Source organism: Mobula birostris, chromosome 1, assembly GCF_030028105.1.
Source record: "Mobula birostris isolate sMobBir1 chromosome 1, sMobBir1.hap1, whole genome shotgun sequence".
Lineage (NCBI taxonomy): Eukaryota > Metazoa > Chordata > Chondrichthyes > Myliobatiformes > Myliobatidae > Mobula > Mobula birostris.
Window position 1 is genome coordinate 28,130,118 of NC_092370.1, and position 20,308 is coordinate 28,150,425.

The following is a 20,308-nucleotide window of genomic DNA, read 5'->3' on the forward strand; positions in this document are numbered from 1 at the left end:
AACTATTTATGGTTCTATTACTATTTATTATTTATGGAGCAACTGTAATGAAAACCAATTTCCCCCGGGATCAATAAAGTATGACTATGACTATGGTGGAGACAGATGGGCACGGCTCATGCCCCTCTTCATCAAAAGGTATCATCTCCTTCTTGCACCTTTCCAATTCAACACAGTCAAGGCATTGTTGAAGAAACAAAGTCTGAATCTCCATCCAATTTCCTCAAGTCACACTGAGTTCTACTGCAGTTCCTCTTAATGTAAACAGACATTACATTAATGCCTCCCCTTACATTGCCAATGATATCCTGTTGAAGCCATCGATTTTGAAAAATAAATATAACGTTGTCATTGTCAAAGGAAATGTACAAATCGATTCAAAAGATAGTTTTTCAAGATTTGCGGCTTTGTATGGCAACTGCTGTGCATGTGACTGCAAGAATGTGCAGAGTTCTGGTCATAGCTCAGTTCATCTCGGGAACCAGCTTCCCTTCTATGGACTCTGGCTATACTTCTCATAGCCTCGGTAAGGCAATCAGCATAATCAAGAACTCCACCCACCCAAGATATTCGCTCTGCTCCCCTCTCCTCCATCGGGTAAATGATTCAAAAAGTCTAAAAGCACATACCTCCAGGCTCAAGGGCAGCTCCTATCCTGCTATTATCACACTGTTGAGTGGACTTTTTATAAAATAGACTCTTGACCTCACAATCTACCTCATTTTGATGTTGCACTTTATCGTTTACCTGCATTGCACTTTTTCAGTAGCTCTTACACTTTATTTTGCAGCATTGTTTTATCTTATTCTAGCTCATTGCGCTGTGTAATGAACTAATCTGTATAAACAATATGCAAAACAGGCGTTTCACTGTATCTTGGTACGTGACAATAATAAACCAATGTCACAATCAGTTGAAGTCATTGCGCAAACTGGTCAATGACGCAGCTTGGACGCTGCTCACGAAGCCAATGCAAGCCACCATGTTAAAAGTACACAGTGAAATGATTGTGTAAAAGATTAATCGTAGAGCACCATGCTCAGAGGAAAATTAACTTTTTTCTTATTTGTATTTCGACTTGCAGAGCACCATTTTTACTGCACTGATTGATTTGTGGCAATGGATTACCCATACTTTCAGAGCACTCTGCCAGATTTTTGAGGTCTGGAGATAGCGCAAAGAGGCTGAGATTTATGTCAGCCACAGGAAGCTGCAAACATATTTTCACATTTATAAGCACAAGTGCAAATTTATTTCATGAAAATACACACAGAATACCAAACATACAATCACCAGCAGCTGGTAACTGCTTTCTCCAATTGCTTTTTCTCATTTCCCATGAATTGAATTCATTGCAAGATATCAAGGACCATTTTAACTTTGGCTATGACGTGAAATCAGCTGCCCCTTATGCATATCCTTCAATTTTCACTTTTATTGACCAGTGTAAATGAAAATCAGGAGAGATGTGTAACAACAGTCTGAACAGCAAATTGTTCATTTTACACCATTCCATCTGGTTAATTCTGATCTCATTAGAAAGACTAAGTAAAAATGTACATCCACTGAAAGACTTCTAAAAATATTTGATATGTCCTCTGGATCACAATTACATAACAAATTTTAAATTGTTTAAAAGAACATTTTAAAATATAAAGGGGTGCTAAAATATATACAAAAGTGAGTCAAACATTGGATATTTCACTGATAAAAACTGAAGTATAATATCCACAGGTTTAGTCTTTATGTGTGAGAAATCAAAAATACAAGTTTTCATATTGACAAACAATGCCCTTCAAGAGACTTGGGTCTTCAACTACTTCATTAATTTGTATTTTTTTGTTCATCACCTCTTCAACAGAAGACCAATGCAAAGTCTCCTCTTAACTGCATAACGATAGTTATTTAGATAACAGTGCAAAGCTTTATTTATTCGTGAATAATACCTTATACTTCTATGGAGTATTGAAAATGATCAGCGATTAAAATGCAATTAGAAGAATTAAAACTTTGAATTAAGCCACACATTTCACAACATGATGTTTGTTCAAGGTTAATTGACACACTTAATTTGCAAACAGTATGTCATGTCTTCAATAAAACTACACTTCATAATCTCAAATGGTTGACATATATAAAAGAAATACAGAAAGTGTATCAAAGGTTTACAAAGCTCTAAAAGTACATAATTACTTGCATCTTGGGGGAAAATGATCTTTAAAAGTCTAGAAATGTGATGTACATTTTCCTTTTAAGTTTGCTGGAGAGCAACATATTTACTTATTCAAGGTACAGCTTCTGACTTTGCAACAGGATTACTAATGGAAATAAAAAGGAGCTTAGTTAATCAATTTGTGCATTAATTAATAAATATGTAGAGAGAATGACAATTTGTCAGATTAAGGATCAAAATAGCACTATATGTAAGTAGGTTGTTACTGAGAGACATTCCATTGAAAGCACGTAAAGAGCTATGCTGATGTAAAGAGTTAATCCTGTGGAAGTATTGATAAATACACATGCAATGTTCGGTTTGTACTATCACCACATTTTAATATTTGAATTGGCTCTGATAAAATGATCATGGGCAGAAGTTATTCTTCCAATACAATTTTGCTCTCCACAAACTCTGGTTTTGTTTGAGATGAAGGAATATTTTACAAATAAGATAATCAAGTTATTGGTCTCTGGGAATGCTTAGCTTATAAAAGTGACGATTGATTTACAATAAACTACAACGTTCCTAGAGACCGACTTTCCAATGTGGTGAATTTTGACATTTAATAATCTGTTGGAAATTCTTTACAACACCAAGGACTTTAAAGCAAATCTTTTACAAGTAATTACTGCAAGTACCAAATAGGTCGGTTATATTACAGAAGTTCTATCCTTTTCACTACATTTGACCAAACACACTCTCTAGTTGACATGCATTCAGATAAACAGGATTGAGTGCACTCGGGCATCAGCAAAGCATTACTTCTGGTCACCTCCAATAATCAAATAAAAACCATTTTACAATTCCCAACTATAGGGCTTATATAGTCCACCTGTGTTCCTCTATAGATCATCAAATCTTTATTTTTCTTAAATGTGATAGGATACTCTGTCTTGACCAACTGACACACTGTAACAACCAGAATGGATAATTAATCAGTTCCATCCTCCTTCTAAAGCTAATTGCAGATGTAATTGACTCATAAATCACATTTTGTTTTAAACTGTTCAGTTCAACAACTCTTCAACCATTGAGAAAGAGGAAGATAGAATCCATTTTGTATTTTGTGTTATATTCAGTCCACACTATAAATGGTCTATATGCTAAGTGCCCACTTTCTAAGGTACTCATTTTCCAGTTTCTTAATGTTCTCTCCATGTGACCTCTGATGACTTCGGGGAACTCAGATGTTGAGTAGAATCAGCAAGTTCTAGAAGCTTCAGACAGATTAGCTTTCGCTCTTTTCTTGTATCTCCTGAGATCCAGAAGGTTGGTTTGTTGTCTGTGTTTCTTTTTCAGCATCCCCTTCTAATAAAGAGGGACAACAGTTTAGAGTTTTTAAAAATCAAAAGTAACTTTATTTATAATATAAAGATATTTGCAAGAAGAAACCATGTAAAATTCCTTTCATTCTGACATTCATAGACAATGTGCTAAGTAGTGTTCAATTACATTTCTTAAAACTATTGGCACCGTTGCCACTCTTGTGGCCCCCTGAAGTGGTACCCTACTACAATAATTAAGTGTCTTTTTCACCTCCCTGTCCAGTAGCAGAAGAACCCAATACTGTTTTCCTTTTGCATAGTAGGGGAATTAAGAGCTTCGGGGAAACGGCAGGTAGGTGGAGATAAGTCCATGGCCAGATCAGCCATGATCTTATTGAATGGTGGAGCAGGCTCGACAGGCCAGATGGTCCACTCCTGCTCCTATTTCTTGTGCTCTTATGTTCCCAACTGAGCCCTTCAGTGGCTGCACCAAAGTTCAGTTTATCCCTCAGCCTGTACTCTTTTAGCCTAGAATCCACCAGTTAGCAGTAAATCTTTTCAAACACTGCTGAAAGGATTTAGCCTAGGAAATAGATTTTCACCCAATCTGGTCAGTCCCTAATCACATTACAGTAAAACGGGAGGGGGAAAGGGAGGGGAAGAAATTCATGCCATCATGACACTACATTTTACAGGTGACTTCTACAACACTAGTACTTCTCTTTAATTCTGAAATTTCCCACTTTTTCCTAACCCCATCTCCTTCCATATCCACCTCCTGCAAAGTTCAGGCACACACTGATCAACTCTTGATGCATATTCGCAGGTTGATTTGCTTTAAAGTAGAAGCAGCCCAGGAACAGGAGGAGGCAACAAAATGGAGAATTCTTGTAGGCAAAGATGCCTCTTTAGGATGGAGGAAGGCGTCATTCTCCTCAAACTGCAGAGGCTGACTTCTCCAAAAGCACTATCTACAAGTCAGATCAGCGTCAGAGTTCAAGGTAAATTTATTTTCAAAGTATGGATAATATGTCACCGCATACTACCCTGAGATTCGTTTCCTTGAAGGCATTCACAGTAGAACAAAGAAATAATAGAATCAATGGAAAACTACACACCAAGACTGACCAATCTGCAAAAGAAGCCCAACTGTGCAAATAATACTAATAATTAAATGACATTGAGAACATGAGTTGCAGACTCCTTGAAAGTGAGTCTGTAAGTTGTGACATTCATGTGAACAAGATGTAAGTGAAGTTCAGCATTGAGGTGAGTGAAGTTATGAGATTTGTCAATCAGTTAATGAAATTTTGGAGTGTATTTATGAAGTAAGAAAAAAATAACCTTTCAGTAGTATTGAAGTGAGGAACTCAATGGATTGTCCTCAGTTTCTTTGCAGCTACCAAACAAAATGACCATCACTTTTTATAGCAATCACGTACAATAAAAAATCAGACCAGGATGGCCTTTAGATCTGTTGTCCCATTCTATAAGATTACAGTTTTTTTTTGGGTTAATCTGACCCCATAGACTGGTAAGGAAGATAGTGGGATTCATCAATTAACCTTCAGCACACCAGCTGATGCACCATCCCAACATCAACTGCATGGTTGTGGACCTTAAAGTTTTCAGAGACTTTTTTGGATCCCTGAGAGATATAGGCCTCAGACAGCACTAGGAGACAACTTGTTCAAACAGCTTCAGACATCTTGCGGTGGCTAACAAAGTTTTAGACAATGTTTGCTCTAAGGTGTGCACACAAAGGAATTTAAACTGTAACCCTCTATCCTGTTGGCATGTTAAGTATACTTCACGATGGTACGCAATCACATTTCCTTTTTCGGATTCTGATGCAGACAGTGTTGACAACATGGAGTTTACAATGATTTGCCTGCAGATTTTATAACTGGCTTACTTATATTCTTTTTATTGAATTGATTATTTAGTGCACACAGGTTGTTGTCAGTGGGCAAAAAATTGCACAGCACAAGACTTTTGAGCACACTGATCATTACAAATTAGAGGGAACAGTGATTGCAGACTACTTGCCGAAAAGAGGTTTGCTCTGACAATACTGTCAGGATTGTAAGACAAGGGAGGGCAGGGGGAGGAATGGGGAAGAGTGAGGAATATGGAGGGGAGGAGGTGACTGGAGAAAGGAGAAAAAGAGAGAGGTCTAAGCATGGAACAAAGAGGCTAAGCAGGAGGAAGAAAGAGAGAATGGGGAGAGGAGGGGGACTAGAGGGAGGGTGAAGCAGGACACAAAAGAAATGAAGGATCTCTATGCATGACAACAGGCATCCATGCTCTTGTACTATGATCCATGTCAAAATCAACTTAACTAGAATAGAAGAAAATCATGCTTCTTCTTAAGAGATCATCATTGAAGTAAATATTAGAAGGAAGATCAAACCAGAAGTCCATCTAAGTATAGCATTTAACTTCTAGCCTCTTTATTTAACAAACCCTAATTTAAAGACCAAATGTTTCTGGAGTCTTAATTATATTCTGAACTTCTCCACCAGTTTACAGTGATCACTCTATATGTACCTTCAAAGTTTGCTGCTCCCTCATGGCCCAACTTTCTGCCATTGGGAGAGTATTGAGGTTTAGTTTTCTTACATCTTTTTCTTTGAACAAGCAACATCCTTTCACGCTTGCGTTCAAATTCAACAAAGAATGATGGTATTAAGATCCCCCACTTCCTACTGGCCGCAAGGACCTGTATGTGTTGGTTTTCACACTCGTTCTGTCCTTTTACATATTTGTGTTATACAATGCACAAATGCAGATCTTCATCATTACTCAAAGGGAGCTGGAGATGGGAGACACAAAATGTATATCAAAAATATCCCATATCCAGTCAGGCCATAGATCTATACCCAATGTAAAAAAAGCTTCACTGTCCCCTAGAATACTCCAGTGTTACACATTGGTATGATCAGTACCTTGTATGGGAATAACTAGTGATAGATCATCTGAACCCCTTGACAGATTTACAATGTTAAACACTGGTTACAGCCTAGCAATTAAAAAAAATTAAGAAAGGTTATAGTATAACCATAAGAACGTGAGATATAAAGTTCAAGGTTCAAAGTAAATTTATTACCAAAGAATGTATAACGTATGCAACCTTGAGGTTCAATTCCTTGCAGGTACCCACACGAAAACTGAGGAATACAACAGGAGCAGGATTTGGGGGGGTTCAGCCCATTGAGTCTATTCTGCCATTCAATTATAGATTTCCCCACAGCCCCATTCTCTCATCTCCTTCCCATAACCCTTAATCCCCTTACCAATTAAGGATCTATTAATCTCTGCTTTAAAAACACCCAATGACTTGACACCCATAGCTATCAGTAGCGATGAATTTCACAGTTTCACCATCCTCTGGCCAAAGAAATTCTCCATCTCAGTTCCAAGCAGACATTCTTTTATTTTGAGGCTGTGCCCTTGGATCTCAGACTGCCCTACGAATAAAAACATCCTTTCCATATCTACTTTATCAAGGCCTTTCTGTGTCCAGTATGCTTGAATAAGATCCCCTCCCACCTCCTCATGCTTCTGAACTCCGTCGATTACATGCCCAGAGACATCAAATGCTACACATATATCAAGCCGTTTGTTCCCAGAATCATTCTTGTGAGGCTCTTGCAGACGTTCTCCAGGGCCAACACATCTTTCCTTAGATATGGACGCAAAAAAATGCTCAGAGATGATTTACCAAGTGCACCGACAGTTAAAAGAGCTGACATTATGAATAATCCTCACCTTTTTTGTCAATGTTCAGTTCTGCTAATTTAAGGCTTAAATCACTCGTGTTTACACCTGATGGAGAACCCAGGATGTCATGAAGTGCATTTCTCCGGCCTGTCCGTCCTGAAGCAATGAAGTCTGCATACGAGGTTTCAACATCAGTCATTGCTGACAGGTTTCCACATAGCAGTACCTGGAAGTCAAGTGCAGTAAATACACGATCAGAGCTGACGCAGAGTAAACAACAGGCTCACATTCCTGAAATGGAGATACAAAATTAGAAATTTCATGTTTCCCAGAACGATAATTCAGGCAACAGGCTGTCAGCATTAGTGGTGGATGCCAATTCGACTGCAACATTTAAGAGAAATTTAAATAGGCACATGGATGGGAAGTTTATGGAGAGCTATGGTCCAGATCCAGGACCAGGTCCAGGTTGGTGGGACAAAGCAGAGTAACAATTCAGCATGGACTAGATGTGCCAAAGGACCTGTTACTCTGCTCTAGTGCTCCATGACTTTACAAACCTAAATCCATTAAACATCACTTCTATAAAATTTATCAGACTGGCAGAAAAGTCTGATATCTGACAAAAACGCAGAAACAGCGTGTGTACAGATTTTACTTTAAATTTAATAACTATAGCATTCTGAGAAAACACCAAGAACATTATTAATGAAGTGTACTTTAGGAAATCGTCCTCTGGTATTTGATCTGCAACTGGTAGTTAATTATCTCCACGATAACAAAACAGTGACCTTTCTCTGAAAAACCGTACTTTCATTTTCACCAAAATAATTGATGATCTTCTAATTTAGTGATCCTGATCAACTTTCCTGATGCATCCCCAAATCCTGAGATTCCTTTAACACTGAGAAATATGGCAATCTGTTTAGAATGAAGACAACCACCAGGTCCACACACACCTCCTTTGGAGACTCAGCAGCCTGAAGAATTTCTTCCCATTTCAGTCCTCCAAATAGCAGGGGGGGGGGGGAGGAGGAGGAGAAGGGGGTGGGGAACATCTTAGAGTCCAAGAGTCATAGAGAAGTACAAGCACTGAACATGTGGACCATGCCAAAACCATTTTTATCTGGCTGCTCCCATTGGCTTGCACTGGAACCATAGCCCTCTGTTGTGTATGTGGCCTGGTTACACAACAATGCTATTAATAAAAATGCTGGAGAAGGGAGCTAAGTTTCATGGTTCTTTAGTGGCATAATCCAAACTCAGCACACACGTACTGATCAATACGCACCTAACAGCACATGCAACAACATGTTACTAAAACATAAAGTAGTCCCTTATTATAATGTAGGCCATATGATACACTCCTCCCCTTTTATTTAATAGTGTATCAACTGTTTTTTTTACGGGGACATTATGCTAAACAAATATGTTTACTCTTAACATACAAACGCCTACCATTTGTTTACTTAGCAACTTAATATTATCAAATTATAACAAAGTAACGTAATAATATTGAATTATAACAAGCCTTTTTTTAAACTTTTGGTCTAAGACCAATTTATAACTCAAGTCTCTGCGGGGGGGGGGGGGGGGTTGGTTCTTCTCTAGATTGTCCGGCACTGAAGCAAATAGGTCTTCACTCTATTGTCTGGAATAAATTGAACAATCCACAAATTGGCAGGTTCCAGCCATAGAGAGTAGTCACCTCCATCTTGCAAAGATGACAAAAGCAAAGTGAAATCTGTGAAAAGGTGACTATTATTCTTAAAAACGTGTATAATCATCAAAACTGAGATGGCATTGGAAAGTGTCTTCAAATAGTGTGTTCTTCAGTCTGTCAATAAACTTGTTTGTTTTAATACAGATTTCCATATAAAAGTCATGCAAAGTTCACCTCTGAGTATAGGGAGTTAAGAAGATGTGCGCCTCCAACTTGCTAAGAGTTCTGGGCAGCAGATCGCCTCTGTATAATAAAGACTCCTCTGTACAGCTGTCCTAGATATATACACATCTTTGTGCTATCACTTTTCTTCCTTAACCATATCTCATTTGTTCCAACTGAGCTAATTACACAGCCAATCTTCGTATTCTCCTTAGATTCCAAATAGATAGCCTGACATTTATGATACCAACTCTTATCGTAATATAACTTTCCATCTTCTATTCCTGCTTCATATTTTTGTGCTGGTGATTCTGCGGGAGTGCTGGGAAGATGCTCAGGAGAAGACGGAGATGCTGGTCTTTTTGGAGATTTAAGCTTATTGAGAGTTCGCAGATCTTCCATTATCTGTTCATCTGTTAACAAGTAATTTAACTGTGCAGGTGCAGGTTTTTGTCTTTTGTCTGTAATTGGAACAGGGTCATTAGGTTTCCTCCTTAGTTTCCTAGTCATTATTGGCTTTACCTCCATAGAACCTCCTGGGAGTTCCATTGTTAGCCTCTCATTCTCAATCATCTTTTTCTTTTCTTCTAACTCAATATTTTATCTTCAAATTCTTTCACTGCTGCTTTCTTCTCTTGAATATAATTCCTTCCCACTTGTTCTGTCTCCAGTTGCAGAAAAAGCTCTGCATTTCGTATTCTTTCCTTGTATTGTTGATCTAGTTTCTTCATCCTTTTCTGCTACTCCTGCAAAGTGCCTTCCTGTAATTGCTGTAGCTGTCTTTTGAGAGATGTCAATTTTTCCTGATACATCTACTTTTTTACTTCCAGGTAGTCTTCATCATCCTGCTTATTGGCAATATCCATCTCACTTGCATCCTCTGTATCTTCATTCGATTCGCGGCCATGGGTACTGCGTTTGTCCTCATCGTCGACGCTGTCTAGCTCCTCCTCATCGTTGTAATAGTTGACAATAGGTGAGGGGAGAGCTGCAGACATCTTCCCCGCCGAGCTGCCCTCCTTTGTGGACACAACTAGTGCCTTGATGGTGTGCCAATCCAACTGGATTTTCCTGAGCCATTCACGTCCCAGCAATAGTGGTCCTCCATCTTTCAGTATAGAGATTCAGCTGCTGTGTTTTGTCCCCGTGGGTCACTGTCACTTTAATTTTACCTTTGGGATGCACTTTCTGTCCTGTGTAAGTCTTTAGCAGTAGTTTAGTTTGTTTCAGAGGTATGTGAGAAAACAGTCATTTGTAGTCGTATACGGAGATCACTGTTAAAGCTGAGCCTGAGTCCAACTCCACTTTCAGTGTCACACCCGCCACTTGTGGAGTCATCCATATTACTCTTCGATCATCTGTCTCTTTCACGCTGTGAAGTTGTAGACTAGACAATTCACTTTCATCTTGAGTCATTTTCATCAGAACTGCCTTCTTTCATTTCGTGCACATTGTTGTATTTTCCTTTCTGGGGTTTCTTGTTTCTCTGTATTTTGCCCCTTTTCTGCTGTTGACTAGCTTTGCATACTCTGCCAGTGTGGCCCTGTTTGCCACAGTTTCTGCATTCTTTGTCTTTAAACGAACAATCATCAGGGTCATGTGACCTGTTCCCACAATGGTAACATTTCTTTCCTTCATTTCTGTTCAGTGACATTTTATTTGTGGCATATTCCAGAGATTTTTGTTGTATCTCGGAAGCACCCCATGCTACTGTTTCTGTTGATATTGCGATGTTTAGCGCTTTCTCGAATGTAAGGTCTCCTTCACACAGAAACTTCTTCTGTGTGGTTTCACAGTGCATGCTACACACTAACCTGTCCCTCAACGTGTCCGATAGACCAGCTCCAAATTGACAATGTTCTGATAATTTGCGCAATTCAGCACAATATTCAGAAATGCTTTCATTTTTGCTCTGATTCCAATTGTGAAATTTAAATCTTTCATCAATGACCAGTGGTTTGGGGGTTAAATGCTGTTGGAGAGTGACTACTATTTGCTTAAACGTTTAGTCAGTTGGCTTTTCAGGGGTTAACAAGCTCCGTAGCAGGCCACATGTTTTTGCTCCCATAATACTGAGTAAGACGCTGGCTTTCTTTTCATCCTTAACACCGTTAGCCTCACAATATCACTCCACTCTTTCAATGTAAGTTGCCTAGTCTTCAATGCCCCTATCAAATGCTGTGATGGTTCCAATCATTGCCATCTTTGTTATGTTAATTAAGCCCCGTTTTCCCCTTTTCTTCTATTATTTTTGACTCGTGTCCTTTTTGCTAGCGCCATGAGTGCACTCTGTCTAGATGTGTGTGTCGCTCCATTTTATCTCCCTTCTGGGGCAGGGAGAACCTTAACCCCTGGGGGTCAGCGCTGACTGTGGTCTCAGCTGGACGTGCTGCAGCTCCGACTGTGTCTCTTGGTCTTCTGACGTTCCCAACCCCGGCTGTGCTCCCGCTTCCTTTCGGACTCATGGCCTCGCTCTGCCTCCTTCTTCCGCTCCTTGGCTCGTTCCTTGCGCTCTTCTTCTGAGTGTCGTTATCAACTAAAACACGGCGTTTCAATACGATGTAGGTTCATTAACCTCGTCGCCAATTTGCTGTGTATGTGGACTTGTTACACAACAATGCTATTAGTAAAAACTCAGCACACACGTACAGATCAATACACGCCTAATAGCGCATACTCAATGCGTACCTAATAGCGCATGCAACATGTTACTAAAACATAAAGTAGTCCCTTATTATAATGTAGGCTATACGGTACACTCTCCATATCCCTACTATCCATGTACCTGTCCAAACTTCCCTTAAACGTTGAAATCCAGCTTGCATGCAACACTTGTGCTGTCAGCTCATTCCACACTCTTACTACCTTCTGAGTGAAGAAGTTTTCCCTCATGTTCCCCTTAAACTTCTCACCTTTCACCCTTAACCCATGACCTCTGGTTGTAGTCCCACCCAACTTCACTGGAAAAAGCCTGCTTGCATTTACTCTATCTATATCCCTCATAATTTTGTATAGCTCTCTCAAATTTCCTCTCAATCTTCCATGTTCTAAAGAATACAGTCCTAACCTATTCAATCTTTCCTTATATTCCTCAGGTCCTCCAGACCCAGCAACATCCTTGTAAATTTTCTCTGTACTCTTTCAAACCTTGTTTACATCTTTCCTGTAAGTAGGTGACCAAAACTGCACACAATACCTCAGATTAGGCCTCATCACCAATGTCTTATACAACTTCAACATAACATCTCATCATTCATACTCAGTACATTGATTTACGAAGGCCAACGTGTCAAAAGCTTTCTTTACGACCCTATGAAACCTTGATTCCATCATTCTCATCAGAAGTGGAAAAGTGAGGAAACAAGTGTGTTGCGTGTTACAAAGCAGAGATTGGGTGGAGACTGGGTGAAGAGCACTTTCTTCATGTGCCATTCACCCTACCTCCACGAATATGATTTCCCCTTGTCATGGTCTTCCCCTCCATCCCTCTACTCCTGCAACAAACTCAAGAGAAAATCTGCAGATGCTGGAAATCTGAGCAACACACACAAAATGCTGGAGGAACTCAGCAGGTCAGGCACAATCTATGGAAAGGAGTACTGTCGACATTTCGGGCTGAGACCCTGCAGCAGGACTGGAGAAAAAAAAGAAGACGAGTAGATTTAAAAGGTGGGGGAAGGGAAAGAGAAACACATGGTGATAGGTGAAACTGGGGGTGGAGGGGGCAGGAGGGATGAAGTAAGGAACTGGGAAGTTGATTGGTGAAAGAGATACAGGACTGGAGAAAGGGGAATCTAATAGGAGAGGACAGAAGGCCATGAAGAAAGAGAAGGGGCAAGGAGCACCAGCGTGGCATGGTGAGGGAAGGGGGCATTACTGGAAGTCTGAGCAATTGATGTTCATGTCATCAGGTTGGAGGCTACCCAGATGAAACATAAGGTGTTGTTCCTCCAACCTGAGTGTGGCCTCACTGTGACATTAAAGGAGGCCATGGATCTATATGTCGGAATGGGAATGGGAAGTGGAATTAAAATGGGTACCCACTGGAACATCCCACTTTTTCTGGTGGACAGAGCGTGGGTGCCGGGCGAAGTGGTCTTTGTGCCAATCAGTGGCAGATTGAATATAATGGTCATGCACTTTGCTAGAAGGAATAAATATATATTTTCTAACCGGAGAGAAAATTCAAGGATTTGAGGTGCAAAGGGACTTGGGGATCCTTGTGCAAGATTTCTTAAAGGTTAACTTGCAGGTTGAGTTTGATGGCAAGGAAGGCAAACGCAATGTTAAAATTTATTTTGAGAGGACTAGAATATAAAAGCAAGGATATAATGCTGATCGCACTTGGAGTACCGTGAGCAGTTTTTGGCCCCTTATCTCAGAAAAGACATGCTTGCATTGGACAGAGTCCAGAGAATGTTTCTGGGAATGAAAGGATTAACATTTGATAGCTCTGGGCCTGTACTCACCGGAGTTTTGACGAATGAGGGAGTATCTTATTGAAACCTATTGAATATGGAAAGTAACATTCGAGCCACACAAGTGCCAGGCAATGACCATCTCTGACAAGAGCAGCTCTAACAATCGTCCCTTGACATTCAGCAGCATCGCCATCACTGAATCCCCTACTATCAACATCCTGAGGATTACCATTGATAGGAAACTGAACTGGTCTAGCCGTATAAACACGGTGGCTGCCAGAGCAGGTCAAAGGCTAGGAATTCTGCGGCGTGTAACTCACCTCCTGACTCCCCAAAGCCTGTGTACCATCTACATGGCTCAGGCCAGGAGTGTAATGGAATACTCGCCACTCGCCTGGATGAGTGCAGCTCCACCGACACTCAAGAAGCTTGACACCATCCAGTACAAGGCAGCCCACTTGATTAATACCCCTTCCACAAGCATCCAATCCCTCCACCATCGACGAACAGTTGCAGCAATGTGTACTATCTACAAGATGCACGCCAACAAAACACCGAAGTTCTTAAGGCAGCACCGTCCAGACACACAACCACTATCGTCTAGAAGGACAAGAACAGCAGATACCTGGGAACACTATCACTTGAAAACCCCCTTCCAAGTCACTCATCATCCTGACCTGGAAACATATCGCCATCCCTTCATTGTCGCTGGCTTAAAATCACGGAATTGCCTCCCTAACAGCACCGTGGGTGTACCTACACCTCAGAGACTGCAGTAGTTCACCACCTTCACAAGGGCAGCTAGGGATGGGAAATAAATGCTGGCTCAGCTGGCAATACCCACATCCCATAAATGATTAAATAAAATAAAATGTTGAAAGGCCTAGGTAGAGTGGATATGGAGAGGAGATTTCCTATAATGGGCGAGTCTAGGACAGAGGGCACAGCCTCAGAAGAGAGGGACATCCCTTTAGAACAGAGTTGAGAAGGAATTTCTTTAGCCAGAGGGATGATGAATAAGTAGAATTTTGATTCTATGGGTGGTGAATCTATGGAATTCATTGCCACAGATGGTTCTGGAGGCCAAGTCATTGGGTATATTTGAAGTGGAGCTTGATAGATTCTTGATTTTTTCAGGGCATCACAGAGAGAAGGCAGGAGAATGGGGTTAAGAAATCAGCAATGATGGAATGGTGGGAAAGACTTGATGGGTTGAATGGCCTAATTCTGCTCCTATATCTTATATACTTATTGTATTATGGTTTTCTGATTGTTAATATCATATTTTTTGAACAAATGACCATGATCATTTGAGAGACAGAAAGGATGGTAAGCCCGCTTTGACTACATTTTTGGTATAATTCCCATGGCTATTTGCCGGCCATCGTTGTAGTGACATCGGCACTGGACTTCCAGGCAAATGGTCCCTGGTTCGAATCTGGCTGGCTCTTTCCATCATGCTAGGCTGAATGCCGAGCTAGCAACTAGCCCCGTAATAAATAGACAACTGTTCAGGGAACGACAAAAATAAAAGCCACCCAATGTGCCACAAGGTGCGGAAAGGAACAACACATGATTATTCACAACTACTTGACCACTGTACAAGATATGACCACAAGAATGAAGGTTCAAAAATATATTTTAAAATGAAAATTTCAAAACCCCACCAAAATTATAGACAATTAAATAGCGATGGGAAAATAAATACAAATGATGTATCAAGACAACTCAGTTTAGAAAAATATATCAGAATATTCAGAATATAATTACTTTGCCTTCAATATCTGGTAAGTGCTTTGAGAAGATCCACTAACTAACTGTTGATGCAACCTGCAAAGGATTACTTCCCCACTGTTTAATTTGTTATTTTGCAAAGGATCCTGTTGTTCGTGACCTGTGGTCTTGAGATATCAATTTTCTAACCATTCAGTGTGGGATTGTGTTAAACTTTGAGAATCAGAGAAGTATAGAAAAATAACTACTGTCTTTTCTACACTTCTGTGCTAGAAGATGAGACATGTTCTGGGACTAATCAACTAAACCTGGCCCATTTTATGCCCAGTAATCATACAGTTCTCAATATCTGCAAGGCTCTCCCAGCAGTACTCAGAGACCAGCACCTAAGCTGTTTTTTCTGACCTTGGACTTGAGATTGGATTTTTAGCTGTCTACAAGTTTGGTTTTATTACAATAATCATTTTTTTCCAGGTATAATTAATTTATTTTCCTCTATTTTTGCACTGTGTTTAATGTAGAACTTTGGAGTGAATCACCAGGCATTCCCAACCTGGGATCTATGGACCCCTTGCTTAATGGTATTGGTCCATGGCATAAAAAAGGTCGAGAGCCCTGATTTATAGCTCCAGGCATCATCAGGACTTTGTGTTCAGGTCCTTTAGTGGATTTTCACTTGTGTCTTTCTTATCCTTTCACTCAATGGCAATAGTTTTGTCTATTGACCCTCTATTGATTCAGGGATCTTCCTGTTCTATAGCACTGTTCATTGTGATTCAACTTGCAAGTCCTACCAACAATAAGCTCTTCCTGCATCCAGTCTTTTACTGTTAAATTGACTTTATTTCTTACATCCTTCACATACATGAGTTAAAATATTTACTTTATGTCTCCGTCTAAATGTGCAATCATAGTAATTTATAATAATTTATATTAAATAGAACAGTCAATGTAACATAGAAATACACTTAAATCAGCGTGAGTTAATCAGTCTGATGGCCTGGTGGAAGAAGCTGTCCCAGAGCCTGTTCGTCTAGGCTTTTATGCTGTGGTACTGTTTCCCGGATGGTAGCAGCTGGACTGGATTGTGGTTGGGGTGACTCAGGTCCCCAATAATTCTTCAGGCCCTTTTCTCACACCTGTCCTTGTAAATGTCCTGAATCATGGGAAGTTCACAACTACAGATGTGCTGGGCTGTCCACACCACTCTCTGCAGAGTCCTGTGATTAAGGGAGGTACAGTTCCCATACCAGGCAGTGATGCAGCCAGACAGGATGCTCTCAATTGTGCCCCTGTAGAAAGTTTTTAGGATTTGGGGGCCCATACCAAACTTCCTCAGCTGTCTGAGGTGAAAGAGGTGCTGTTGTGCTTTTTCACCGCACAGCTGGTATGTACAGACCATGTGAGGTCCTCGGAGATGTGGATGCCGAGGAACTTAAAGCTGTTTACCCTCTCAACTCCAGATCCATTGATGTCAGTAGGGGTTAGCCCGTCTCCATTCCTCCTGTAATCCACAACCAGCTCCTTTGCTTTTGTGACATTGAGGGAGAGGTTGTTTTCTTGACACCACTGTGTCAGAGAGATAACTTCTTCCTTGTAGACCACCTCGTTATTGTTTGAGATTAGGTCAATCAATGTAGTATCATCAGCAAATTTAATTAGCAGATTAGAGCTGTGGGTGGTGACACAGTCATGGGTATACAAGGAGTAAAGGAGAGGACTCAGTACACAGCGCTGAGGGGCTCCTGTGTTGAGAGTCAGAGGGGTGGAGATGAAGGCCCCACTCTTACGACCTGCAAGCATTCTAAGCTACTATTGCCTTCCTGTCAGCTTGAACCAGTCTGGCCATTCTCCTCTGACCTTTCTCGTTAACAAGGTGCTTTTGCTCACAGAATTGCTGCTCACTGGATGGTTTTTCTTTCTCGCACCACTCTCTGTAAACTCTAGAAACAGTTGTACGTGCAAATTACAGCAGATCAGCAGTCTCTGAGATACTCAGGCCACCCCATCTGGCACCAGCTTTCAATCCACAGTCAAAGTCACTTAGATAACATTTCACCGCCATTCTGATGTTTGGTCTAAACACCAGCTGAATCTCTTTTATCCATTGAGTTGCTGCCAGAAGATTTGCTAATTAGATATTTGCATTACAAGCAGGTGTACAGGTGCACCTAATGAAGTGGCACTGTGTATATCGTGAGATTTGTTGTTTGCTGCAGCAGTAGAGTACAAAAAGTATTATAATTTACATTAGATGCAAAGTGGTCCCCTAACTAAACTTCTGTCACCTGCCCTATTCCATTCGCTAATAGGAGATCTAGTACCACACTCGCTCTAGTTGGGACTTCTATGTACTTATTAAGGAAGCTTTCTGGAACATATTTGACAAACTCTTTCCCATCCAGCCCTTTTACAATATGGAGTCCCAGTCAATATGCGGAAAGTTAAAAGCACCTTATGTTTCTTGCAACAGCCTGCGATCTCTCTACAAATTTGTTTCTCTAAATCTTGGGTGGTCTATAATATAATCCCATTCATGTGGTCATACCTTTCTTATTCCAAAGTTCTATTCATAAAGCCTCACTAGATGAGCTCGCCATTCTGTCTTGAGCACTGCCATGATATTTTCCCTGATTAATAATTCCACCCCTTCCCCTTTAATCCCTCCTGCTCTGTCAGGTCTAAAATAATGGAATCCCAGAACACTAAGCTGCCAGTCCTCTTTCTCCTGCAAACAAGTCTCACTAATGACTACAGTGTCATAATTCCACGTGCTGATCCATGCCCTAAATTCACCCACCTTACTTGCAATACTCCTTGCTCAGAACATTCGTCCCACCATGCTCGATCCTTTGATTCCTGACTTTGTACGTAGGCATAACAATGTCTTTCTCCACAACCACCATCTCTTCTGCTGTTGGTTCCCATCCCTCTGCAACTCAAGTTTAAACCCTCCTGTGCAGCACTAGCAAACCCACCTGCTAGGACATTTGTCCCTGAGGATATATGATCTCAGTGACCTGCAATCTCTATGAGATGATGTGAGGATACATCATCTCTGTGATATATCCCCAGAAATCTTCAGCCCAGAAACTTGAACTTGTTCATCCTTTCCATTGCTGACCCCTTGATAAGGATTAGTGTGTATACTCCCGACTTCCCCTTTCTGTGTAATGAGCTGCTAATTCAGAAGTCAGATTGAGATTCATTTATTTCTCATATGTACATTGAAACATACCGTGAAATGCGTTGTTTGCATTAACAACCAACATAACCTAAGGATGTGCTGGGGGCAGACTGCAAGTGTCACCACACATTTCGGCACCAACATATACGTTATGGCGTCAACAAGGGAGGGAAGGAGTGAAAACAAATCTCGTGTCCATTGAGGATGAACTATTGAAGGCTAAGTAAGATACAGATCAAGAAGAAAGGTTAGTGGAATGGAGTTTAATGGTCAAGGCAGCCAGCGTTAGGTTTCTGGTGCAATTTGATCTTTCAGAGTTTGCAGAAGGAGAAAGGAAAGCGACACAGGTTTAGGTCTCCCACTCCACTTTAGTGGAACTGCAAAACTTGTTAGTGATTTCAACCAGTCACTAACTAAGGAATATTTAGCATCGGTCAGTACAGATACTCTTTGGTCTAACTTCCAAGAGGTCCTTCAAGTAGCAATTGACGAGTATGTCCCCTCTAAAATGAGCTCTTCCAGGTTCGACTTACCATGGGTAAACCAGTCCACCCGGCGTGCAATACGTAGAAAGCGATGAGTCTATAATAAAGCTAGGAAATCCGGTCATAGTAAAGACTGGCAAAAGTTTAAATCCTTGCACCGACTTATTGATAGAAACATCAGGAAAGCTCACCATCAGTATATTAATGAGGTAATAGGTGAGAGCTTAAAGAGTGACAACACCAAACCCTTCTGGAGCTTTATTAAATCTACAAGGCAAGAAGTTTTTGGAATTTCTTCTCTCTCATCCCGGGGCCGCATGGTATCTCTTGCTGCAGACAAAGCACAAGCACTTAGCCAGCAGTTTTGCTCTGTGTTTACAAGGGAAAATTTGAATGAACTCCCCACTTTAGACCCCCGCAATACCCAGACTTGCCAGATCTCATTGCAACTGTAACCGCCGTTAAGAAGCTTCTCGAGGAATTACAGACTAAGCAAGCACCAGGACCTGATCAGATACCAGCTATGATTCTAAAGAGTTGTGCTTCCAGTCTAGCTTCCGTTTTGCAAAAGATATTCCAGAAGTTTATTGATAGGGGGATGTTACCGGAATGTCGTTCCAATTTATAAGAAGGGCGAGCGTACAAACCCGGGAAATTACAGACCGGTTCCACTCACTTCCATCCCTTGTAAAATCCTTGACCATATTATTCACTGTCACATTATGGACCATCTGGACAGACACAATGCTCTTACTCATCATCAACATGGATTCCGTCAGGGCAGATCTTGTGATACACAACTTGCAGGGTTGATCAACGACCTAGCAAAGATCCTCGACAATAGAAGCCAAGCAGACTTGATCATACTCGACTTCAGTAAGGCTTTTGACACGGTCCCCCACTAGAGCTTGCTACATAAGCTTGAACATGTGGGCATTAACAACAGCCTTCTACATTGGTTAAACATGTTCCTTACCAACAGACAGCAACGTGTGCTTCTTGAGGGGGCAGAGTCCCCTGAATCTCCAGTAACATCCGGAGTGCCCCAGGGGACAGTGTTGGGACCCTTACTTTTTCTCATTTACATCAACGACTTGCCAAATATAGTCAAGTCCAAAGTCAGACTTTTTGAAGATGACTGCATGATCTACCGTGAGATAAAAAATGACCAAGATGCTCAGCTGCTGCAAAATGATATTGATTCATTATGTCAATGGGAGTCTCAATGGCAAATGTCCTTCAACTCATCTAAATGTTATGCTATGTATGTCAGTCACAAAGTTAAACCAATCAACACGACGTATGACATGAATGGACAGATTCCTGAAACAGTCACCCAGCACCCATATCTTGGTGTTGAAATTAGCAAGGATCTTAACTGGGCATGCCA

The 20,308-nt window shown here is 40.8% G+C and overlaps 1 protein-coding gene across 4 annotated transcripts in view; it reads right to left on the reverse strand.

Annotated features, from left to right (window-relative positions):
• Positions 1 to 1,221: 1,221 nt before the first annotated feature.
• The window catches only part of pkia (cAMP-dependent protein kinase inhibitor alpha), a 129,819-nt gene continuing 110,732 nt past the window's right edge, over positions 1,222 to 20,308 (reverse strand). For all 4 annotated transcript variants that reach the window (XM_072252273.1, XM_072252367.1, XM_072252182.1 and 1 more), the window contains 2 exons: positions 7,255 to 7,432; positions 1,222 to 3,526 (listed from right to left, as the gene is read on the reverse strand). In XM_072252273.1, coding sequence (XP_072108374.1) covers positions 3,447 to 3,526; positions 7,255 to 7,405 — 231 coding nt within the window. In that variant the 5' untranslated portion in view covers positions 7,406 to 7,432 and the 3' untranslated portion in view covers positions 1,222 to 3,446. The remainder of the gene's footprint in view (positions 3,527 to 7,254; positions 7,433 to 20,308) is intronic.